Source organism: Bufo bufo, chromosome 6, assembly GCF_905171765.1.
Source record: "Bufo bufo chromosome 6, aBufBuf1.1, whole genome shotgun sequence".
In the NCBI taxonomy this organism is placed as follows: Eukaryota; Metazoa; Chordata; class Amphibia; order Anura; family Bufonidae; genus Bufo; species Bufo bufo.
Window position 1 is genome coordinate 67,611,203 of NC_053394.1, and position 25,745 is coordinate 67,636,947.

At 45.1% G+C, this 25,745-nt stretch overlaps 1 protein-coding gene across 2 annotated transcripts in view; it reads right to left on the minus strand.

Moving 5' to 3' along the window:
* BTRC (beta-transducin repeat containing E3 ubiquitin protein ligase) overlaps nucleotides 1-19,096 on the minus strand; it is a 225,254-nt gene extending 206,158 nt beyond the window's left edge. For both annotated transcript variants that reach the window (XR_005779466.1, XM_040435099.1), the window contains exon 1: nucleotides 19,022-19,096. Coding sequence is in view for 1 of the 2 variants with exons in the window: in XM_040435099.1 (XP_040291033.1) it covers nucleotides 19,022-19,039 (18 nt within the window). In the remaining variant the exon portion in view is untranslated. The remainder of the gene's footprint in view (nucleotides 1-19,021) is intronic.
* Between the last annotated feature and the right edge of the window lie 6,649 nt (nucleotides 19,097-25,745).

Sequence of the window (25,745 nt, forward strand, 5' to 3'; positions counted from 1 at the left end):
AACATTGGTGGCATATTGCTAGGATATGCCACCAATGTCAGATAGGTACGGGTCCCAGAGCTGGAACCTGCACCTATTGCTAGAAAGGAGCGCACAAAGTTTGGAAGAGTGCGCCACGCATGCGCTGCCGCCTTACATTCACTTCTATGGGGGCAGCGAAAGTAGCCAAGCGGAGTCCTGAAGAAATGAATGGAGAGTGCACCGCTCAGTTAATTTCTATGGAACTGCCAGAAGAAGGCTACTTTCACACTAGCGTTATTCTTTTCCGGTATTGAGTTCCGTCACAGGGGCTCAATACCGGAATAAAACGCTTCAGTTTTATCCCAATGCATAGGATGTCTTCAGTTCAGTCCCTTTACGGTATTTGGCCAAAATTACGAAACACTTCAGGAATGCCGGATCCGGCTTTAATTTCCATTGAAATGTATTAATGCCGGATCCGGTACCAAGTGTTCCGGAAAACCGGATCCGGTTTCCCGGTCTTCGCATGCGCAGACCTTTAAAAATGCAAAATAAATAAATACCGGATCCGTTTTTCTGGATGACACCGGAGAGACTAATCCAGAATTTCAATGCATTTGTCAGACAGATCCGCATCCGGATCTGTCTACAAATGATATCCGTTTGTATACGGATTTCAGGATCCGGCAGGCAGTTCCGGCGACGGATCTTCTATCTTCATTCAGCAGGACCTGCGCTGACGTCAGTGGTGAGCGCGATTATGTCAAAGGTCCTTTTGCAGGTCCTGAAAGAAGAAGAAAGAAGACTATGCCGGCTGCGCGAACAAGAGGATGAAGGGAGTTATGTTTTTATTATTTTTTTAACCCTCAATTGACAGTTTACTTAGCATTCTGTATTCAGAATGCTATTATTTTCCTGTATAACCATGTTATAAGGGGAAATAATACAATCTACAGAACACCTAACGATTTTCCCTGAACGCACTTGCATCGCATCCAGCCCTCACCCGCAATGTGGGTGTGAAAGAGGCCTTAGGGTGACCTTACTCTGTCTAGGGGACCATTAAAAGGGGACATGATTGTGTGTGGGCCACTTAAGATGGCATCACTCTGATGGAGGCACTAAAGGGAGCGTCATTATGGGTGGGGGCCTCTTAAGGGAAGATCATACTGAGTGGTGGGCACTTGGAGGGCAACATTTTGTGTAGGGACCATTTAAGGGGGCCTTTTTCTGTCTGAGGGGCACTAAGAGGCATTATCACTGTGTAGGGGGAGCACTAAGGGCATCACTATTGTGAGGTGGTACTAACTATTCTTATTGTGTTGGAGTCCTAAGGAGATCGGGTGGGATTAGAAGTGCGGCTTATAGTTAGCAAAAAAACAACTTGCCGCAGTGCGCTACACGCAGCTCGGACCTCCACCCAACAGCAGACCCAGGTACATGGGCCTTCACAAAATGTACATAAGTCCTCCTGACCTATATCATGCTATGTCTGCTTGACTAAACACCATACATCAGGCATAGGAATACGAAGGCTCTTAAACTTCAGATTTTTCTACGGATGAATTCATTTGCAACCGGTCTGACTTGCCGGCAATGTCCATGAACACCTACAGGGGCCCGGGGCCTCCATGTGGCACAGTATTCTCCCCTAGCCATATTACAGCATTTACCAGACCATGCCACAATTCATTCCCTCACAGCCCCAGATGATTCTTAATGAAAAATCTCCCTATATACTTCCAAATAGGATCAGAGGAATGTAAAGGGGTACAGTACGGGCCATAGCAACTTATAGAAAGCATATTGTGGCTCCATGCTGCACTGTGGCACAAAGTGACAGTGGGTATGCAAGTCCCTAAACTGACTTGGGGTCCATTCACACGTCCACACTTTGGGTACAGATCCGTTCCACAAATTTGCGAAACTGGTGCGGACCCATTCATTTTCAATGGGGACGGAAAAGATGCTTCCGCATTTCCATCTCCGCATTTCCGGTCCGCAGCTGCGGACAAGAATAGGCATTTCTATTGGGGTGCCGGCCCGGTGTTTTGCGGATCTGCGAAACACTGCGGATGTGTGAATGGGCCATTAAAGAGGTTTTCATATTGACCGCCTACCCTAAGGATTGGCCATTAATATATGATCGGTGGATCGACAAGCAGCACCCCCAACGATCATCTATTCAAGGAGATCGCAGCCTCCTTACAGCTTACTAAGCACAGTGCATGCATCGGACAGCGGCTGTGCTTGGTACTGCAGTTCAGGCCCATTCACTTGAATGGGACTGAGCTGTGTCTAGGCCATGTGACCAATGAATGTGATGTCACTAGCCTAGGAAGAGGCCGGTGGCCTTCCCAAACAGCTGACTGGTGGGGGTGCTGGGAGTCGGACCCCCACCAATCACATATTGATTGCCTCAAGGATAGGTCATTCAACTGTAACCTTACAGGGGCATTCCCATCTCAGACATTGGGGGCATATCGCTAGAATATGCCCCAATGTCTGATAGGTGCAGGTCCCACCTCTGGGACCCGCACCTATGCTTAGAACGGAGCCCCCAAGGTCCCAGAGGGCGCACCACGTATGCATGGCCGTCCTTTATTTATTCTTATGGGAACACTGAAAACAGCCAAGCCCTGGCTCAGCTATTTCTGTCGGCCCCATAGAAGTGAATGGAACAGTGGCCACTCTTGCGCAGTGAGTCTCCTATTCATTTCACTGGGACTCCCGAAAATAGCAGAGCGTGCTGCTCCAAAAGGAATGAATGGAGGACAGCCGTGCACGCGTGGTGGGCCCTCCAGGACTGCAAGCTCCGATCTAAGCATAGGTGCGGGAGACGGGAATAACCTTTTAAAGTGGTTGTCCAACCAGTAATCGATTTTTCAGCCTATCACTGGCTAAGACAGGTCACCGCTGCAGTGACCGGCTCCTTCTTGTGGGTCAAGAGGAACCGGGAAGTAGAGACAAGGAGGAGCCTGGGAAAGAGGGGGTGAAGTGATCACCGACATCTCACTTTTTTCAGGTTTTTGGGTATTTTTTTTTTTAAAGAGAGTAAATAAAAATAAAATTTTATTGGAAGGACAATCACTTTAAGGGGTCATCTATTTTTAAAGGAAGCCCTGGTTAGAGAAGGCAATGAAAGCCAAATCTAGCTAAAGATTTCCCCTGCCACACCCATGTAGCGTCACACAGTAGACATTGAAATTAAAGACCATCCATAAAATAGATGAACACAACAGGTCTATCAGAATGGAAGCCATTCTTACCAAGCGGCTTTCCACTCTGGTTCCATGAATGGGGTCCCAAGTGGGGGTGCATCACCAGCTATAAAGCCGTACGCACTATAGACCCTATGAACTGGAACAGTTAAACAAGGATCTTAGAAAAATTAACCAAAATCTGACCGATGTGACCATCAGAGGTGCTCCGAGCAGCTCACTAGGCCCTAGTAAAGAGTCTACAATGGGAATTTCCATCTTAGGTCACCATCACTATGCTTAAGCTGATCTCTGCCGATTTTATTTATTTCACTGGCTCGGATTTTGCAGCGTGCCCTTCTCTCCTGCACACAGTAATACGAGAATGCGATTTCGGTATCATTATTCAAGCCATTAAATGTCAGAGTAGCCCCAGTCACAGGCTAATAACGAGAAGAAGGGGGGGGGAAACAAAATGTAAAATTTTTTACATTAAATCATGAACAAACATAAATGTGGCCACGTCGTCGTTTAGTGAGAACGTGCTACACCAAGGCCCCGGCGCTTTCATTCAGAAGAATGCTGTAACCTAATTCCCTGGTTAAAAGGAAATGGGGTGCAGCTGTCCTCCCTAAAAATCAAATTCCAATGACAAATGGATTAGACAATACTGCAAGCCCCTCGAGTCCCCTCCATTCATGGTCTGGCGACAGTTGTCCTACCACTTGTAAGAAACAAAAAGACACCTGCCCGTTATCACCTATAAAGAGGAGCTGCGCCCATGAAACGCAGGCATGGTGCTGGTCTCCATGCGTTACACACTATTTTCTTAGGTATTATTAAAAAAAAATATTAATAAAAATACATCAAATAAAAGTGCAAATAGCCATAAAGAAAAAGTAAAAATGCAACATTTATATAATACATATAATATAAAAAATAAAAAAAACCTCCATCCTGTCCTTTCCACCAAGTACCGTTCTGCATGGCACAACAGGGGTCACAAGATCCCCTGTTCTTCTAATTCCTGGAGGACCAACGTATAAAATTTTTTTAAAGTAGCCAAAATATAGAATTCTCATGATAATAATAATAATAATAATAATAATAATAATAAATAATAATAATATTCCACCAGACACAAACCGATATTAAAGGGGTTCTCTGTGGCTTTGACTAAATTCGAGTTTTTCCACAAGGAAAATTGTTTCATAACTACCGCTACTTAACATTCCATCTTGCTACCGATTCCGCAGTCTGGGCTGTGCTCACGTGACTGGCTGGGGGCTCTCCCGCTGATGTCGTCACCGGATATGCTCCTATGTCCTCCTGTTCAGCTGCTGGTACATTGTGTAGCTGAACAGGAATACACAGAAGAAGATCTGGTTGAGACATCGAAGGAAGAGCCCGTAGTCAGTCATGTGGTCAAATAAATACATATTACAGAATTGAAAGGAACCCCCATAAAACCTAACCTTTAATAAAATACACAGTATTGCCCCCAATAACTAATCTAAAATCTGGGCGTCCCTGCCAAAAGCGGGATTCCTGCCCCAATATGGTGACAATCAAGGATGGAGGGAGATAGCAATATCACTATTTAATAGCCAGATCCCTCTATATATCAGGGTAGGTGACAACCATATATACCACCATAAAGTGGCCCCAGAAAAAAGTGACACTTCCAAAAGCCCAACGCATCCCCCCTCCCCCAACACTACTGAGGCATCCGACTGATAAATGGACAAATCGACCCCCTAATTACCCATCAGAAATCGACAGATAGGCCAAAGAGATAAATAAAGGCATCTACCAACCAAATATACCACCACACCACTTATACTCTACCTGCCATTGATAGATTGGTACTTATCTCAGATATACGCAGTAGGTAGGTAGTCACGTATGCACCGTCCAAGTTTTGGAATCATTCTTGTGATCAAATAGTGAAACGATGTTTGTTCCACATGTTGTATGAAACCCAGATTTTTCTTTAGAGCCCTGGAGAACCCCTCTAAAGAAGTATAGGTTCAGAAAATACGATATTATCCAGGGTAGTGGAGTCCACAAGGACTGAAACCACCTATTCTTACTCCATGCAGGGCCCTTGGATACTTAAGGCCCCTTTCAGACAAACGAGCTCCACACTCCGGACTCTCAGGGCGAGTATGCGGCAGCTCCCGTCCTGACCTCCCAGCCCCGCCGGGATCGCATAGCATTATACGGATTTATGATGCCATGTAAGAGGTCTGGAATGTATTGGATAACACTGACATAATGCTGTCGGTGTTATCCAATACATTTCAGAACTGTAAGGATTACATATCATAACTCAGTATAATGCTATGCAACCCCGGCAGGGCTGGGAGGTCATGATGGGAGCTGCCGCATACTTACCCTGCGAGTCCAGAGCGTGACACTCGCTCGTGTGAAAGGGGCTAAAGCGACTAGAATGGAATGAGGCTTCTGCTAGCGTGGTACAGCAAACACTGAAGGAGAGACACTAGTTAAGGTCATGCTGGAAGATGTCTTTAAATACATACCTAGCCTTAAAGGGGTTCTGCAGATTTTTTTAAACTGATGATCTATTCTCTGGATAGATCATCAGCATCTGATCGGCGGGGGTCCGACACCCAGGACCCCTGCCGATCAGCTGTTTAAGAAGGCAGCGGCGCTCCAGGAGCGCCACGGCTTTCTCACTGTTTACCGCAGGCCCAGTGACGTCACGACTAGCATCAATGGCCTAGGTGGGGCTAAGCTCTGTTCACTTGAATGGAGCTTAGCCCCACACAGGCCAGTTGATACAAGTCGTGATGTCATTGGGCCTGCCGTAAACAGTGAGAAGGCCGCGGCGCTCCTGGGAGCGCCGCTGCCTTCTCAAACAGCTTATCGGCGGGGGTCCCGGGTGTCGGACCCCCGCCGATCAGATGCTGATCTATCCAGAAGATAGATCATCAGTTTAAACAAAGTGCAGAACCCCTTTAACCCCTTAAGTACTTGGCTATTAAGAACTTGGCCATTTTTTGCAAATCTGACCAGTGTCACTTTAAGTGCTGATAACTTTAAAAACGCTTTGACTTATCCAGGCCATTCTGAGATTGTTTTTTCGTCACATATTGTACTTCATGACACTGGTAAAATGAAGTAAAAAATAAATAAAAAATGTATTTATAAAAAAAAAATACCAAATTTACCCAAAATTTGTAAAAAAAAATTGCAAATTTCCAAGTTTCAATTCCTCTACTTTTATAATACATAGTAATACCTCTAAAAATAGTTATTACTTTACATTCCCCATATGTCTACTTCATGTTTGGATCATTTTAAGAATGATATTTTATTTTTTGGGGATGTTACAAGGCTTAGAAGTTTAGAAGCAAATCTTGAAATTTTTCCGAAATTTTCAAAAACCCAATTTTTAGGGACCAGTTCAGGTCTGAAGTCACTTTGCGAGGCTTACATAATAGAAACCACCCATTCTAGAAACTACACCCCTCAAGGTATTCAAAACTGATTTTACAAACGTCGTTAACCCTTTAGGTGTTCCACAAGAATTAATGGAAAATAGAGATACAATTTCAAAATTTCACTTTTTTGGCAGATTTTCCAGTTACAAAGCAAGGGTTAACAGCCAAACCAAACTCAAAATTTATGGCCCCGATTCTGTAGTTTACAGAAACACCCCGTAAACCGCTGTACGGGCACACGGCAGGGCGCAGAAGGAAAGGAATGCCATACGGTTTTTGGAAGGCAGGTTTTGCTGGACTGTTTTTTTTTTTTTTTACACCATGTCCCATTTGAAGTCCCCCTGATGCACCCCTAGAGTAGAAACTCCAAAAAAGTGACCCCATTTTAGAAACTATGGGATAGGGTGGCAGTATTGCTGGTACTAGTTTAGGGTACATATGATTTTTGGTTGCTCTATATTACACTTTTTGTGAGGCAAGGTAACAAGAAATAGCTGTTTTGGCACATTTTATATTTTTTGTTATTTACAACATTCATCTGACAGGTTAGATCATGTGGTATTTTTATAGAGCAGGTCGTCACGGATGCGGCGATACCTAATATGTATACTTTTTATTTTATTTATGTAAGTTTTATACAATGATTTTTTTTTTTAAACAAAAAATAATAATCATGTTTTAGTGTTTCCATAGTCTGAGAGCCATCATTTTTTCAGTTTTTGGGCGATTACCTTGGGTAGGGTATGATTTTTGCGGGATGAGATGACAGTTTTATTGGCACAATTTTGGGGTGCGTGCGACTTTTTGATCGCTTGCTATTACACTTTTTGTGATGTAAGGTGACAAAAAATGGTTTATTTAGCACAGTTTTTATTTTTTACGGTGTTCATCTGAGGGATTAGGTCATGTGATATGTTTATAGAGCCGGTCGATACGGACGCGGCGATACCTAATATGCATACTTTTTTTTCCCCCTATTTTTTACTTTATTTGGGGAAAATTACGTTTTTGTTTATTTTTACTTTAAACTTTTAATTTTTTTGGGGGGGAAACTATTTTTTTAACTTTTTTTTCACTTTATTTTTTGTCCCACTTTGGGACTTCAACTAATCCCTTTTACAAAGCATTCCAATACTTCTGTATTGGAATGCATTGGCTGTATGAGTAATACAGAGTGTATTACTCATACAGCTCCCGGCCTGTGAGATCCAGGAGGCTGGATCTCACAGGCTCTCCACCGGAAGGCAGCGTGATGCCTTCCTTAGACATCGCGCTGCCTTCCATGCCATCGGGTCCCCCCTACAGCTGCATGGGGACCCGATGGCACCGCCACATGCCACCACAGCAATAGGTAAAAGCCGGAAACCGCAGGTCTGAATTGACCTGCGGTTTGCGGCGATCGCTGACACGGGGGGGGGGGGGTCACGTTTTGACAGGATGCCCGCTGAATGATTTCAGCGGACATCCTGTTGCGATTAACCCCCGCCGGTCGGCAATCGCAATTTAAACTTAGGACATACTAATACGATGAATAAATAGTTTGTGAGGAATGATTCAGTATAACTTCTTCCTATGCTCAGGAGTCCGGTGGCGGTCCTACTTCCCTGTGAGAGTCTGTATACAGAGAGTAGGGATGTCCCGATACCATTTTTTTAAGGACTGAGTACGAGTACCGATACTTTTATTTAACCACCTCAGCCCTTAAACACCCTTAATGACCAGGCCACTTTTTACACTTCTGCACTACACTACTTTCACCGTTTATTGCTCGGTCATGCAACTTACCACCCAAATGAATTTTACCTCCTTTTCTTCTCACTAATAGAGCTTTCATTTGGTGGTATTATATTGCTGCTGACATTTTTACTTTTTTTGTTATTAATCGAAATTTAACGATTTTTTTGCAAAAAAATGACATTTTTCACTTTCAGTTGTAAAATTTTGCAAAAAAAACGAGATCCATATATAAATTTTGCGCTAAATTTATTGTTCTACATGTCTTTGATAAAAAAAAATGTTTGGGTAAAAAAAAAAAATGGTTTGGGTAAAAGTTATAGCGTTTACAAACTATGGTACAAAAATGTGAATTTCCGCTTTTTGAAGCAGCTCTGACTTTCTGAGCACCTGTCATGTTTCCTGAGGTTCTACAATGGCCAGACAGTACAAACACCCCACAAATGACCCCATTTCGGAAAGTACACACCCTAAGGTATTCGCTGATGGGCATAGTGAGTTCATAGAACTTTTTATTTTTTGTCACAAGTTAGCGGAAAATGATGATTTTTTTTTATTTATTTTTTTCTTACAAAGTCTCATATTCCACTAACTTGTGACAAAAAATAAAAAGTTCCATGAACTCACTATGCCCATCACGAAATACCTTGGGGTCTCTTCTTTCCAAAATGGGGTCACTTGTGGGGTAGTTATACTGCCCTGGCATTCTAGGGGCCCAAATGTGTGGTAAGGAGTTTGAAATCAAATTCTGTAAAAAATGACCAGTGAAATCCGAAAGGTGCTCTTTGGAATATGGGCCCCTTTGCCCACCTAGGCTGCAAAAAAGTGTCACACATCTGGTATCTCTGTATTCAGGAGAAGTTGAGGAATGTGTTTTGGGGTGTCATTTTACATATACCCATGCTGGGTGAGAGAAATATCTTGGCAAAAGACAACTTTTCCCATTTTTTTATACAAAGTTGGCATTTGACCAAGATATTTCTCTCACCCAGCATGGGTATATGTAAAATGACACCCCAAAACACATTCCCCAACTTCTCCTGAGTACGGCGATACCAGATGTGTGACACTTTTTTGCAGCCTAGATGCGCAAAGGAGCCCAAATTCCTTTTAGGAGGGCATTTTTAGACATTTGGATACCAGACTACTTCTCACGCTTTGGGGCCCCTAGAATGCCAGGGCAGTATAAATACCCCACATGTGACCCCATTTTGGAAAGAAGACACCCCAAGGTATTCAATAAGGGGCATGGCGAGTTCATAGAATTTTTTTTTTTTTTGGCACAAGTTAGCGGAAATTTATATTTTTTATTTTTTTCTCACAAAGTCTCCCGTTCCGCTAACTTGGGACAAAAATTTCATTCTTTCATGGACTCAATATGCCCCTCACGGAATACCTGGGGGTGTCTTCTTTCCGAAATGGGGTCACATGTGGGGTATTTATACTGCCCTGGCATTCTAGGGGCCCTAAAGCGTGAGAAGAAGTCTGGAATATAAATGTCTAAAAATTTTTACGCATTTAGATTCCGTGAGGGGTATGGTGAGTTCATGTGAGATTTTATTTTTTGACACAAGTTAGTGGAATATGAGACTTTGTAAGAAAAAAAAAAAATAATTCCGCTAACTTGGGCCAAAAAAATGTCTGAATGGAGCCTTACAGAGGGGTGATCAATGACGGGGGGGTGATCAATGACAGGGGGGGTGATCAATGACAGGGGGGGTGATCAATGACAGGGGGGGTGATCAATGACAGGGGGGGTGATCAATGACAGGGGGGGTGATCAATGACAGGGGGGGTGATCAGAGAGTCTATATGGGGTGATCACCACAGTCATTGATCACGCCCCTGTAAGGCTTCATTCAGACGTCCGTATGCGTTTTGCGGATCCGATCCATGTATCCGTGGATCCGTAAAAATCATACGGACATCTGAATGCAGCATGACAGGGGGGGGTGATCAATGACAGGGGGGGGGGTGATCAATGACAGGGGGGGGTGATCAGGGAGTCTATATGGGGTGATCACCCCCCCTGGAAGGCTCCAGGGAGACGCCTGTATGTGTTTTGCGAATCCGATCCATCTATCAGTGGATCCGTAAAAATCATGCGGACAGCTGAATGGAGCTTTACAGGGGGTTGATCAATGACAGGGGTGTAATCAATGACAGGGGGGTGATCAGGGAGTCTATATGGGGTGATCAGGGGTGATCAGGGGCTAATAAGGGGTTAATAAGTGACGGGGGGGGGGGGGTGTAGTGTAGTGTAGTGGTGCTTGGTGGGACTTTACTGAGCTACCTGTGTCCTCTGGTGGTCGATCCAAACAAAGGGGACCACCAGAGGACCAGGTAGCAGGTATATTAGACGCTGTTATCAAAACAGCGTCTAATATACCTGTTAGGGGTTAAAAAAAACACATCTCCAGCCTGCCTGCGAACGATCGCCGCTGGCAGGCTGGAGATCAACTCTCTTACCTTCCGTTCCTGTGAGCGCGCGCGCCTGTGTGCGCGCGTTCACAGGAAATCCCGGCTCACGCGAGATGACGCGTATATGCGTCGCTGAGCGCAGGGCTGCCACCTCCGGAACGCGAATCTGCGTACAGCGGTCCGGAGGTGGTTAAAGGGCTTCTGTCAGCCCACTAAACCGTTTTGTTTTTTTTTGTTTACTAATAATCCCTACACTGCGATCTCAGGATACATAAGTTAAATAATCATTTCTGTTCAGTAGAATTTGCTAAAAAGCGTTTAAAATATGCAAATTACCTTGCTACCAGCAAGTAGGGCGGCTACTTGCTGGTAGCAGCCGCATCCTCCGACCTTAAAGACGCCCCCTCCGCATTGTGATTGACAGGGCCAGGGAACAGAATCGTTCTCTGTTGGCCCTGCCTGTTAGCATTCAAAATCTGGCGCCTGCGCTGCGGCCGTACGTATCTTCAATCTGCGCAGGCGCACTGAGAGGCGGCCGCTTTCTCCTCAATGCGCCTGCGCGGGAGTAGATGTGACGTTATCGGCGCAGGTGCATTGAGGATGGAGCGGCCGAGCGAGTGGCCGTTTCTCAGTGCACCTGCGCAGATTGAAGATAGGTACGGCCGCAGCGCAGGCGCCAGATTTTGAATGCTAACAGGCAGGGCCAGCAGAGAACGATTCCGTTCCCTGGCCCTGTCAATCACAATGCGGAGGGGGCGTCATTAGGGTCGGAGGATGCGGCTGCTACCAGCAAGTAGCCGCCCTACTTGCTGGTAGCAAGGTAATTTGCATATTTTCAAAATCGCTTTTTAGCAAATTCTACTGAACAGAAATGATTATTTTACTTATGTATGCAGAGCTCGCAGTGTAGGGATTATTAGTAAACAAACAAAAAAAAAAACGGTTTAGTGGGGTGACAGAAGCCCTTTAAGGCCTCACCGATACCAATTTTAACAATAAAATACACACACATGTATTTTGTGACCACTGACCAACCAAAAGGCCCAAAAACAGAACTAGAACATTGCTTAAGTACAAGAGGCAGTGTATCAGATGTCTGTGGGCAAAGTCATGGGCGACATGAATTAAAAAACACTTGAGGTTCCAAGGAGAGTTAGGAGACGTTACACTGTATGGGGGGCAGCCACAAGGAGACGTTACACTGTATGGGGGCAGCCACAAGGAGACGTTATACTGTATCGGGGCAGCCACAAGGAGACGTTATACTGTTTGGGGGCAGCCACAAGGAGACATTACACTGTATGGGGGCAGCCACAAGGAGACGTTATACTGTATGGGGGCAGCCACAAGGAGACGTTATACTGTATGGGGGCAGCCACAAGGAGACGTTACACTGTTTGGGGGCAGCCACAAGGAGACGTTATACTGTATGGGGGCAGCCACAAGGAGACGTTATACTGTATGGGGGCAGCCACAAGGAGACGTTATACTGCTTGGGGGCAGCCACAAGGAGACGTTATACTGCATGGGGGGCAGCCACAAGGAGACGTTACACTGTTTGGGGGCAGCCACAAGGAGACGTTACACTGTATGGGGGCAGCCACAAGGAGACGTTACACTGTATGGGGGCAGCCACAAGGAGACGTTATACTGTATGGGGGCAGCCACAAGGAGACGTTATACTGTATGGGGGCAGCCACAAGGAGACGTTATACTGTTTGGGGGCAGCCACAAGGAGACGTTATACTGTATGGGGGGCAGCCACAAGGAGACGTTACACTGTTTGGGGGCAGCCACAAGGAGACATTACACTGTATGGGGGCAGCCACAAGGAGACGTTACACTGTATGGGGGCAGCCACAAGGAGACGTTACACTGTATGGGGGCAGCCACAAGGAGACGTTATACTGTTTGGGGGCAGCCACAAGGAGACGTTATACTGTATGGGGGCAGCCACAAGGAGACGTTACACTGTATGGGGGCAGCCACAAGGAGACGTTATACTGTTTGGGGGCAGCCACAAGGAGACGTTATACTGTATGGGGGGCAGCCACAAGGAGACGTTACACTGTATGGGGGCAGCCACAAGGAGACATACTGTATGGGGGCAGCCACAAGGAGACGTTACACTGTATGGGGGCAGCCACAAGGAGACGTTATACTGTTTGGGGGCAGCCACAAGGAGACGTTATACTGTATGGGGGGCAGCCACAAGGAGACGTTATACTGTATGGGGGGCAGCCACAAGGAGACGTTATACTGTATGGGGGCAGCCACAAGGAGACGTTACACTGTATGGGGGCAGCCACAAGGAGACATACTGTATGGGGGCAGCCACAAGGAGACGTTACACTGTATGGGGGCAGCCACAAGGAGACATACTGTATGGGGGCAGCTACAAGGAGACGTTATACTGTAAGGAGTCAGGACAACAATTTTTGAAGCCCCCCCTCCTCAGTATAATAGTCTTGTGGCCATCATACAGTAATGTATATTTCTACTTGCCCTAATGCCTGCTTTTAGAGATCAATGTGCAGCTTGCAGGCAGGAAGGGAAGGACCAGGGCCATAGAAGACAGACACAACACCTTTATTTCTCTCTGTCTGTGACCACTTGGGCTGCTTATAATCTTCTAACTAAGCTTTATACACTTACTAGGGTCGGTTCCTATAACTTTTAAAACTACTGGCAGGCGAACTCTGAGGAGGCCGGAGGTCAGATGTCTGTGGGTCGAGTCATCGGGAACATGGGGGGAGATGCCGGGGACGGTGGCGGCCGCTGCGGAAAGTGTGAATCAGAGCAGCCGCGGGAAAAAAGTCTCTTCCCAGACACCACACGCAGAACTGGTCACGTCGGATGGCTGTGGGCGGAGTCTTAAACATGTGAGGAGCCGGGGACAGCGGAGGCCGCTGGTAATCAGGGCGAGGGGCGGAGACTGGGAGCAAGAAGAAGCTGTTAGCTGTGCGAGATGCAGGGGCAGGCCGCGGACAGACACAGACACATTTAGAAGCGGCGCACAGGTATCGGGGACATTTGCACGAGTACAAGTACTCTGCAGATGTCCGGTATCGGTCCCGATACCAATACTGGTATCGGGACATCCCTAACAGAGAGAGCCGTCAATCACTGATAAGACCGCCTAATGGACTCCTAAGCATAAAAAGAACAGAGATTGTAATCAATAAATGACACATTGTACTGAATCCTTTTCTACAAACTATACATCAATCTGCTCAGCTCCTCCTGCTCTATAACCTGCTGCCTGCAGAATGTTCTGCACTTTCACGGTGCCAGGTTCTCTTTAGTGGGGGTCGTCTCACCAAAGCAAGGTCTATCCTTATACCCCCCTTAATGACCAGCCTGTTTTGGGCCTTACTGACCAAGCGTTTTTCTTCCTTTTTTCATCGTCGTGTTCCAAGAGCTATAACTTTTTTATTAGTCCGTCTATGTTGCTTTATGAGGGCTTGTTTTCTGGGGACAAGTTGTAGTTTTTAAATGGAGCCATTTTGGGGTACACATAACTTTCTGATTAACTTTTATTAATTCTTTCTGGGAGGGAGATGGGAAAAACAACAATACGGCCACTGCGTTTTTACGTTATAAATTTTACGGCGTTCATTTTTCGGTATAAATAACATAACATCTTTATTCTCTGGGTAAGTACGATACAGGGATACCAAATACATATAGTTTTTTCTACATTTTACAACTAAACACCTTTTAAAAGAAAAAAAATGTTTTTCGCATCGCCACTTCCTAAGACCCATAACTTTTTTATTTCTCTTTCTATGGAGTTGTGTGAGGGCTTGATTTTTGCGGGACGACTTGTATTTTTCATCATGGTATCATTTTAGAGTAAATAGCGCTTTTTGATCGCTTGTTATTACGTTTTTTCAGTGGCAACTAAGAATAAATTAGCAATTCTGTCCAGCCTAAGGCCTCTTGCACATGAACGTTTTTTTTCCCCGTTTACGTTCCATATACGTAACCATTCATTTCAAAGAATCCACACAAAAAAAAAAAAAAAAGGGGAAGGTACTCCGTATGTCTTCTGTTTCCGTATTTCCATTCCGTTCAAAGATGGAACATGTCCTATTATTGTCCGCATAACGGACAAGGATAGGACTGTTCTATTAGGGGCCAGCTGTCCCGTTCCGCAAAATACGGAATGCACGCGGACGTCATCCGTATTTTTTGCAGACCACAAAATACTGAAAAAGCCAAACGGTTGTGTGCAAGAGGCCTACAGCCCCTTAGTGACCGCCATAAAAACACGCATGGGTGGTCACTAAGGGGTTCTCCGGGCTCACCTATATTAATGAGGTATCCTCAGGATAGGTGATCAATATCAGATCGGCGGGGGTCCGACACCCGGCACTGACGTCGATCAGCTGTTTGAGGAGACAGCGCACGTAGCGTGCACGAGCCATCTCTCTTTCTGCTAACCACTGCTGTCTATGGCAAAGGATCTCCTCATACAGCTGATCGGCAGGGGTGCTGGGTGTCGGACCCCCGGCGATCTGATATTGATGCCCTAAGGGGGCATGTCCTTAATATGGGGGGGGGGGGTAAGAATCACTTTAAAGCCAAGATCGGGCCATGATCTGAGTCTGTAATATGGACGCCCACATTGCAGCCGTCTGGACAAGGCTCTACGGAATGAGCTGAATAAGGCTGAAGGCTGTTCTCGGAACTGCCTGCTCCTGATGACCGCATGTGTTTCAGAGCGTCTCGCGGCGCAGGTAAGGACTTACCTCTGCATCGCCGGACTTGGGAATAAAGATGGCAGATCGCATGTGTTCGTCGGCGAACACTGCGAACTGGCCATCACCGGCCGCAATGCACGAACACCCACCGTGGGGCAGCCGCAGCAAATTGCAGACCCATTCACTTGAATGGGTCCGCGATCCGGCCGTTCCTCAAAAAGATAGGACATGTTCTATCTTTTTGCGGAACGGAAGTACGGGACGAAACCCCACGGAAGCACTCCGTAGTGCTTCCGTTCCATTCCGCATCTCTGGATTTGAGGATCCATTGAAGTGAATGGATCCGCAACCGTGATGCGGAATGCACACGGAACAGTGCCAGTGTATTGCGGATCCGCAAATACGGTCCGCAATACGGCAACGGGGAGCACACGTTCGTGTGCAAGAGGCCTAAAGGAGAATAAAGACAGTAAAAAGACATCAGAGAAGCGATTACAGCGGCAGCGCGCTTCATCTCCTAATCAAAAGCGTAATGAAGGGGAAAGGCTAGCAACGATCTACCTTCCCACATGTACCGTAGGTGGTCAGAGTCCCCCGCCTCATCCGGCGAGCCAGATGCTGAAGAGGGCGTGGAGAGGGGCACTACCCTCATCATGTTATCAGGAGGAAATTCACAATGATGCATTAGAAGGGAGTCATCTCCCCTACTGCTTACAAACTACGGCTGGACACGAGTAATCACGGGGGTCCGACCCTTGGAGAACTATAATAGCACTTAACTGATATAGCTCCACTCTAGTCCATGTGGTTATGTCTGGTACTGCAGTATGGCCCACTTGTACGCCCCATAACATAAGTCTGGAGTATCTTTTCTGAGCTATACGTGTTGGGCCGTTCCTCTGTTACTGCTCCTAGAAACTTACAAATAAAGGCAGAGTTCACATCACCGTTTATTTTTCCGTTTTTTCTGATCTGTCAGGAAAAAAAAAAAAGGGACCCTGTATTTTAAGCCTCCGTTATGCACTTGTATCCGTTGTAGCCATTTCCATCTGAGATGTTTTTTTCCCCCTCTAAAATAATGCAATACTACGTGTATAACTGATCCTTAAAATGCAGGATCCGTTTTTTTTTGTTTGTTTGTTTTTCTGCTCTTCTGACGGTACGGAGATTTGTTCACAGATTTCGAGTAGTAATAACAGAGCAACGGCACATAGTAGAGTTTAGGCCCCATAAGACCATATGTGTTTTGCGGTCTGGAAAACGTGGATACTGGAAGTGCGCCATTTTTTTTTTTAAACTTCTATCGAAATGTTCTTTGCAAAATACACAAGAATAGGACCTGTTATATCTTTTTGGTGGGCCCGCGGAACGTATATGAGGACGCCATAGGGTGTGCTCTCTGCATTATTTGCGTTCCCATTGAAATGAATGGTTCTGCACCCGATCCGCAAAAAATGTGGATCAGACACGGAACACAAATACGGTTGCGTGCACGAGGCCTTATAATAAAAGAGGCTGGGGGTCAGGGTCCTGTGACGCATACAACCCCATTATAATGTCAGAGAAGGAACAAGTAAGGCCATAATGTACCGTATTTAAAGGGTTATCCAACCCCGATAATAATGACCCCCCCGTATACATCGGCAAATAAGAACCATTTGGCCCATCTAGTCTGCCCAATATACTGAATACTATGAATAGCCCTTGTCCCTATCTTATATGAAGGATGGCCTTATGCCTATCCCATGCATGCTTAAACTCCTTCACTGTATTTGCAGCTACATTATACTTACGGTACTTTCACACTAGCGTTTTTCTTTTCCGCCATAGAGTTCCATCCTAGGGGCTCAATACCGGAAAAGAACTGATCAGGCATATCCCCATGCATTCTGAATGGAGAGTAATCCGTTCAGGATGCATCAGGATGTCTGCAGTTCAGTCTTTTTGACTGATCAGGCAAAAGAGAAAACCGCAGCATGCTACGGTTTTATCTCCGGACAAAAAACTGAAGACTTGCCTGAATACCGGCATTTCTTTTCCATAGGAATGTATTCGTGCCGGAATGCCGGATGCGTCCTGCTGGTCTGCGCATGCGCAGACTGAAAAAAAGGTGAAAAAAGTAAATGCCGGATGACACCGGAAAGACGGATCCGGCATTTCAATGCATTTTTTTGACTGATCATAACCCTGATCAGTCTTACTAATGCCATCAGTTGGCATACGTTTTGCCGGTTCTGGCAGGCAGTTAGGGCGACGGAACTGCTTGCCGGATCTCTCTGCCGCAAGTGTGAAAGTAGCCTTACCTGCTCCCTGGCACACGTGTCGCTCCGGATCCCTACACGGCCGCCGCTGCATCTCCCCGACGCTGATCAAAACATCCAGCGACTGGGGGAGCAGCCAATAGCGGGCCACAACGGGGGCGAGCCTCCCTAGCGTCACTCAAGATGCTAGGGAGGCTTGCCCCCGTCACGGGATGTTTTGATCAGCGTCGGGGAGATGCAGTGACGGCCGCGTAGGGATCCGGAGCGACACGGGTGCGGGGGAGTGGGTAAGTATAATCTATATGAGGGGCCCAGGCATGGGGGAGTCATTATAGTGGTTGATAACCCCTTAATTCTACTTGTAATATCACAAAAAGTGAGCACTACCCTACAGGTTAAATACCGTACAGCGTATCTCGCACGGTAACACCTGATGTACTCTGCGCCAGATTCACACACAGCATGTGACGTTACACTGAAATCACAGTCTACCCCAACTGTCTTTACACAGATTTTTTTTCTGTTTTTTTGTGTGTGCGATATGGCGCATCACTACATCACAGCGAGGGCCGACACCCGCCATGCAGGCCGACACCCATAGCGGGCCATACAAAGGACAAGGGGCGCAGAATACATTTTTTTGCCAATCATTTGATATATTCCTTATTATTTGGGACCCTCCACACGGCCTGATGTATTTTGTGATCTGCAAAACACGGATGACGTTATGTTGCATCCGTTTTTACTTTGCGGACCCATTGTGACCAGGCTTATTCTTGTCTGCAAAACCTATAAGAATAGGATATATCGTAGCTTTTTTTTTTGCGGACGGTGCTCGGTGCGCTGACCACATTTTTCGCGGCCCCATTGAAATGAATGGGTCCGCATCCGCGGGGCGTCGAAAAATGCGGATCAGACGCGGAGCAAAACTACAGTGGTGTGAATGAGGCCTACTATTGTGTACATTGTGGGGCTGATTACCTCTACAGGATGCACATATAACCTCCTATTACATGGCATCCTCCCTATAACAGTAGCCCCAGGTATACATTCATGCAGATTACAGGGCGCTGAGCCCGGATCCACTGTGTGCTGCAGGGAGACACAGAACCAGGAGCTGCACCTACAGGATCACATAAAGCCCCAGGATAATGGCAGAGGCTGCCCAGGCCCGGAGCCCCCCTCCCGCCGGCCGCCGCCGCCGCCGCCCCCGCTGCCCGTTATCAGCACCGACATCAGAAGACAAGATGAGGACGGGAAGAGCAGTTTACCTTTTTATAAGATGCCATCACCCCAGTACACCCTGCTCAGAGAGGTACTTCCTCGTCCGATGACATCATGGTCACATGGTAGCCTTAACTACCGCCGCTACGGAAGCCTCGCGGGGACAGGAGAGCTCGGAAGGCGAAGCTCGCTGAATCCTGTGAGGCGTCAGACACAAAGGGAGCGGCGCTCAGTGCCTTGTGGATGGGAAGAGTCTGATTCATCGGCTGTGCAACATGCTAATATATTTAGCTTGTTTATTGTACAATAATAATATTATTATTAAGGGTTTTATTATTACTACTTACAATATTAGAATTCTATTTGATATATTATTATTCGTTTTGTTATTACTACTATCATATTATGTTTTATTAATATTATGAATGGTTTTATTTAGAGATGAGCGACGTTCTCAAAAGTTTGAATCGGCTGCTTAACCGAATTTTACCCCCCCAAAAAATCGCTTTGTGACAAATGACTTTATCATGAAGCGCATTTCTTTGTAAATAGCAGGTGTACTGACAGGAAACAGGGATTGCGCCCCCCCTGTCATTGAACCCCTTAGATGCCGCATTCAACGCTGATCGCTGCATCTGAGATAAATATTAAAGGGAATCTGTCACCAGAGAATCGATATTAAAGGGGTTCTGCAGTTTCTTTAAACTGATGATCTATCTTCTGGATAGATCATCAGCATCTGATCGGCGGGGGGTCCGACACCCGGGACCCCCGCCGATCAGCTGACTGAGAAGGCAGCGAAGCTCCAGCAGCGCTGCGGCCTTCTCACTGTTTACCGCTGGCCCAGTGACGTCACGACTAGTATCACTGGCCTGGGCGCGGATAGGCTCTGTTCACTTCAATGGAGCTTAGCCCCGCCCACTCTAGTTGATACTAGTCGTGACGTCACAGAGACTGCGGTAAACAGCGAGAAGGCCGCGGCGCCGCTGGAGCTCCGCTGCCTTCTCAGTCAGCTGATCGGCAGGGATCCCGGGTGTCGGACACCCGCCGATCAGATGCTGATGATCTATCCACAGGATAGATCATCAGTTTAAACAAAGTGCAGAACCCCTTTAAACCAAAAGTATGTCCTTATAGTACATCATACCTTCTTTCCATAGGTTTTTCTATTTCTTTGGAGCTGGTAATATATCTTCATAAAATCCACTTTAATCCATATGCTAATGGGGCATTAAGGTGCCTAGAGGGGTGTTATTTTCATTCAAAGTGCAGCACGCCAGACCTGCAGGGTATAGCGACAGTGAGGTCACGGTATGGGCAATCGAGGGTTACTCACTTTTCTGAGGAGAACCCTGGGCAGGCATGCGGCAGTGAAGGAGAGGTAGACACAAGTTCCTCTGGGGCACATTCTGGATGTAGAAACCTGGCCTGATGGTGGATGAGGTGCCCTGGATGTTGCAGGTGTTTAGAGTGCCCGAGATTCTAAAATATAACTTTTAATATATATAAATAAAATAGTCAATGAATCCCTCTAAGTAATAGTTAATCAATCAATATAGAAAGAAAAAAGGAAAAATAAATTTGAAAACTAGGGTCAGGATGATATAAGTTGTTTGTTAATGGTTAGTAGATGTTAATGAAACCTATATTAGGGAGGTAATAGCCCTATTAAGGACCCTAACGTAGTAGCCCTACCTATTACGGAATAGCCGCCCCGATAGGGGCGATCCCGTTTCTCGTGCCTCCTAGAGTCCCTAGTTGACCCTGCAGGGACGGATGCCTATATAAGGGGGACCCTATAGAGATGCCTGGGCTATTCTACACAAGAAAAATAATAAATGTACACAGATACTAAAACCCGGTGACAAACTAGACTCAAATATGAAAATATGATATATAGAAAATACAGAAGTGAGATGTCCCTACGCGTTTCGCCTGGTTGGTGTCAGGCTCATCAGGGGACATATTTAGCAAAGAATACCTATCACCATAGAATAATACAAATATTATTACATATATATGTATAGAGATTTTTATTTCCTTTTTATATTTTTCTCCTCCGTTTGAGGGTACGTAAAAAGATTTTAGGAATTAGGATAGAATAGGCCAGTACTTTAGATTAATACTGATCAATAAAGTCAATAGGATGATTAGATCAATTGCCAACAGCTGGAGAGAAATCGTGAAAAGATGAACAAGATGAACAAGAGGCGGTAACGATATTGATGAAAAGCCCCTGCTCATTCATCCAACTCGTGCTGAGGGCTGTGGCCAGACTGAGATACACCGAACCGTATATTTAGATATATACTAGTCTGTCTGTTACATTGAGACTCTGCCTCTAAACTGTTAACGTCACCACAAATAATGCCCATAACGGACATTAAATATCAATCAAAAATTAGAGATGGTCCTCCTGATATTAGTTAGCTATAGACAATGGCTAACATTTCAAACGGTATATATAGATAGATACCAACACCATTCAATATAGAAACTGTGGACTAGTAGCAGCTGATTTGTATCAATAATACTTGCGTGCCCAGTCGGGGCAGGATGAGTCAATGATAATGTCCACAGCTCCGGGTGTATATGGCAGTAGTAGCTTCAGAGAAGACCCTGTGGTGATGGCGTCCGGTGGATAAGCGGCGAGATATTGCCGGCGTTCCTACCTTTTAAACCCTAACTTCCGGGTATCGGGTCACATAAGTGACCACGTGATTATGATGACAGAGAGCGTCCGACGTAAGACGTCGGGCGCCTGAAACCAAGCCTCGTTTGGGAATGAAAGGGATAGCGTCTGAGGTGAGACGCACCCAGGGAAGCACTGTATGTCTAGTATTAGAACGTGACTTCCGGATCACAGGGGAGAGTCACGTGATCGCAAGGCTGGGCAGCGTCCGGCGCCATGCTACGATGCGTAGATTGCAGTAAGAGGTAGATCTAATGTGTCAAACACGTAGGGACATCTCACTTCTGTATTTTCTATATATCATATTTTCATATTTGAGTCTAGTTTGTCACCGGGTTTTAGTATCTGTGTACATTTATTATTTTTCTTGTGTAGAATAGCCCAGGCATCTCTATAGGGTCCCCCTTATATAGGCATCCGTCCCTGCAGGGTCAACTAGGGACTCTAGGAGGCACGAGAAACGGGATCGCCCCTATCGGGGCGGCTATTCCGTAATAGGTAGGGCTACTACGTTAGGGTCCTTAATAGGGCTATTACCTCCCTAATATAGGTTTCATTAACATCTACTAACCATTAACAAACAACTTATATCATCCTGACCCTAGTTTTCAAATTTATTTTTCCTTTTTTCTTTCTATATTGATTGATTAACTATTACTTAGAGGGATTCATTGACTATTTTATTTATATATATTAAAAGTTATATTTTAGAATCATGGCATCACTGTGACTATGTAATTTGTTGACCATATTCTACTATAGAATTCCCTGAACAGGAATTTGTTCAACCTGTGAATATTATATTATTAAAATTCGATAAATATCTATCAATTGTTAAGCTATCAGAACATCCCTGTGATGGCCGGCTTTTTAAGCACGCAAACTAATGAAGACAGGTGGCTTACAGAGGCCAGTGAGATCTTTTCAGATAAAGAACTAAGCTTATCTAGTATAACAAGTCCCTCCATTAAAACTATCTTCAAAGATTTATATGATATTCATAAGGAATATATCAAGACTTGGTGGGAGATCCAATCTCTAGATAATTATATAAAAAACTCTATTGTACCTAGTGGCCTCAGAATTTTCATAAGACCAGCGGCACGGATCAGTACTCCTGATCTGTTGGTCAAATGGGAAACTGAAGCCACAGCAAGTTCAGTTAGATTCATGAAATTACTGCTGGAACAGGAAAAAATCAATATTGTACAGCTGGATAATAAAAAAACAGCTTTAACAGAGACAGCACTCAAACTTAAGGATCATACCGATTTTTCTAAAAAAGAACTGGAATTACAAAATAATATTGAAAAATTCAGAACTAATCTAGTGGAAAGAAAACACAGACAATTCACTAACGATCTAACTGAATTTAGAAACAATACAGCATATATCATTGCAAGTGTTGGTCAAAGGGGCTCTAACACTGATACATCAGCCTCCGAACCAGATAGTTCGGACCCCGAGTCCTCCTCCTATCGACCACAATACTCCAATCCTAGATCGAATTGGAGAGGCAGAGGCCGTTATAGGGGACGTAACAGGTATTCAACCCCCAGATCAAATTGGAGAAACGAACCTTTCACAGGTAGTTATCCATCTGGATCATGGGGACCCCGAAACAGAGGAGTACCAGGGGACAGGGAGAGGACAAATCAGGAACTATTAGAACAGGCTGGATCTATATCTGGACCGTCTTCATCTTCCTATACACAGGTGCCTCCCCCCACGACTACAACTGCAGCTTTTTTAGATCAAATCCAGCCCAACACCTATATGTTAAGGGACCGTCAACCGGCACAGTCACATGTCAACAAAAAATAGATTGGTCATCTACAAATGACACTTTAATCCTCAATCTATCAGGGAAAATCTTGTCTGAGGATGAGATGTCCATCCTTAAGAAGGGACTTACCTATGTGCCAACCACGAGATTTAACTGCTTTAACTGGATTAAAGACGTACAACTTTTTGCCAGGAGACTACGCTGGCATAAATTATTTGTATCATCAGATAAAAAGAGATGTCAGGAACTGGGCGTGGAATTGGGCGATCTTGAGGGCATTGACACCCTTGTATACCTTCTAGAGGAAGGGGAAAGACCTAAGGGCCAGGGCCCCTTCACAACCTTGAGAAATAAGAGTGTGAAGATGCCACCCAAAACATTGAATGACGCAAATATTGACATCTTTTTAAAATCTGTCACACGTGATCTTGAAAAAATTGCCCATACTACATCTGTAAAAAACTACACCACGGGAGAAATGACTGCATTACAGAACCTGAGCACTAATAGGGATATCATCATAAAATCATCGGACAAAGGTGGGAATATTGTTGTCCTTTCAGTACAACAATATAGAGATATGTGCCTCTCCTTGGTCCTAGATAAAAACAGCTATACAGTCCTGAAGGTGGATCCAACTGACAAATTCCAGAGGGAACTGCTTCAGATATTACAAGAAGGCCTGGAAAATAGATGTATTGATCGTAAAGAATTTGAATATTTATTACCCACAATCCCTAAAACAGCGACTTTCTATGGACTCCCAAAGATACACAAGGGTGTCAACCCCCTAAAGGGACGTCCAATAGTCTCCGGGATTGATAGCCTTACCCATCATGCCGGTGTATATATTGATAAAATTCTTCGTCCCTTTGTATCCACACTTCCGTCCTACTTACAGGACACGACTGATTTACTGCAAAGAGTTGAGGGTGTCATTATAGAACCTGACAGTTGGTTTGCCTCCATAGATGTTGAGGCTCTATATACCTCTATCCCCCATAATAAGGGCCTGTCAGCAGTGAAATTCTTTCTGGACTCCAGATCTGTGGACTTACATCAACACAATCAATTTACCCTTCAACTTCTCAATTTTATTTTAACACACAATTATTTCATTTTTGAGAACCGCTTCTACCACCAGCTCAGGGGTACTGCGATGGGTAGCCCTTGTGCACCAACGTATGCCAACTTACTCCTGGGCTGGTGGGAGGATACAGTTGTCTTCACTGAATCTATGTTATCTTGGACCAGATTTATCACACTCTGGTCCAGATACATAGACGATATTTTTCTTCTATGGTCTGGGACAACCAATGAATTCCAACAATTCATGGATACACTAAATTCCAACCACATTGGACTCTTTTTCACCTCTGAAATACACCATAATACCATCAATTTTTTGGATGTATGTTTAGAAAGAGATGAACACAATAACATCAAGACAACCCTTTTTAGGAAAAAGACTTCCACTAACAGTCTCTTACGTTGGGAGAGTTTTCACCCTACCCCACTTAAAAAAGGCATCCCAAAGGGTCAGTTCTTGAGAGTCCGAAGAAATTGTTCAGACAACAAAAGCTTCACACATGAAGCATTCAAACTTTTTGATCGGTTTAAACAGAGGGGCTATCCAAGCCCGTGCCTATATCAAGCATGGGATTGGGCCAAAGCAAAAGATCGTACTGCTCTATTACGCCCAAAAATAAAGACAACAAACTCTCTGGATCCAATAAGAATTATTGGTACCTTTGATTCAGAATCCCACCAGGTTCGGGATATTCTAAACCGTTATTGGGCTTTGTTAAAGACAGATCCTGATTTAACACAGGTACTCTCCGAGAATCCATCTATTACCTATAGACGAGGTCGCAATGTTGGCGACACGGTTGTACACAGTCACTTTGAGCCTCCAGATATGAATACATGGTTGTCCAATAGACAAATGGGCACATTTAAGTGCGGTAAATGCAAAGCTTGTGCATTTATTACCTTAGGAAAAACCTTTTCTGATAGTGCGGGAAATCAAATCTTCCATGCCCGCAGCTTTGCCAACTGCAATACATCTGGGGTAATATACTTGGCTCAATGTGACTGTGGACTTAAGTATATAGGCAAGACCAAAAGGATTTTTAAAAAACGGATCCTAGAGCACATCGGGGATATCCGTAATAAACGGGATAAACCCGTGTCAAGACACATTTGGAGTAGACATGCAGGATCTGTCAAAACTTTACACTTTTCAATGATTGAAGTCATAAAAACGTCAAGAAGAGGTGGGGATCTAGATAAA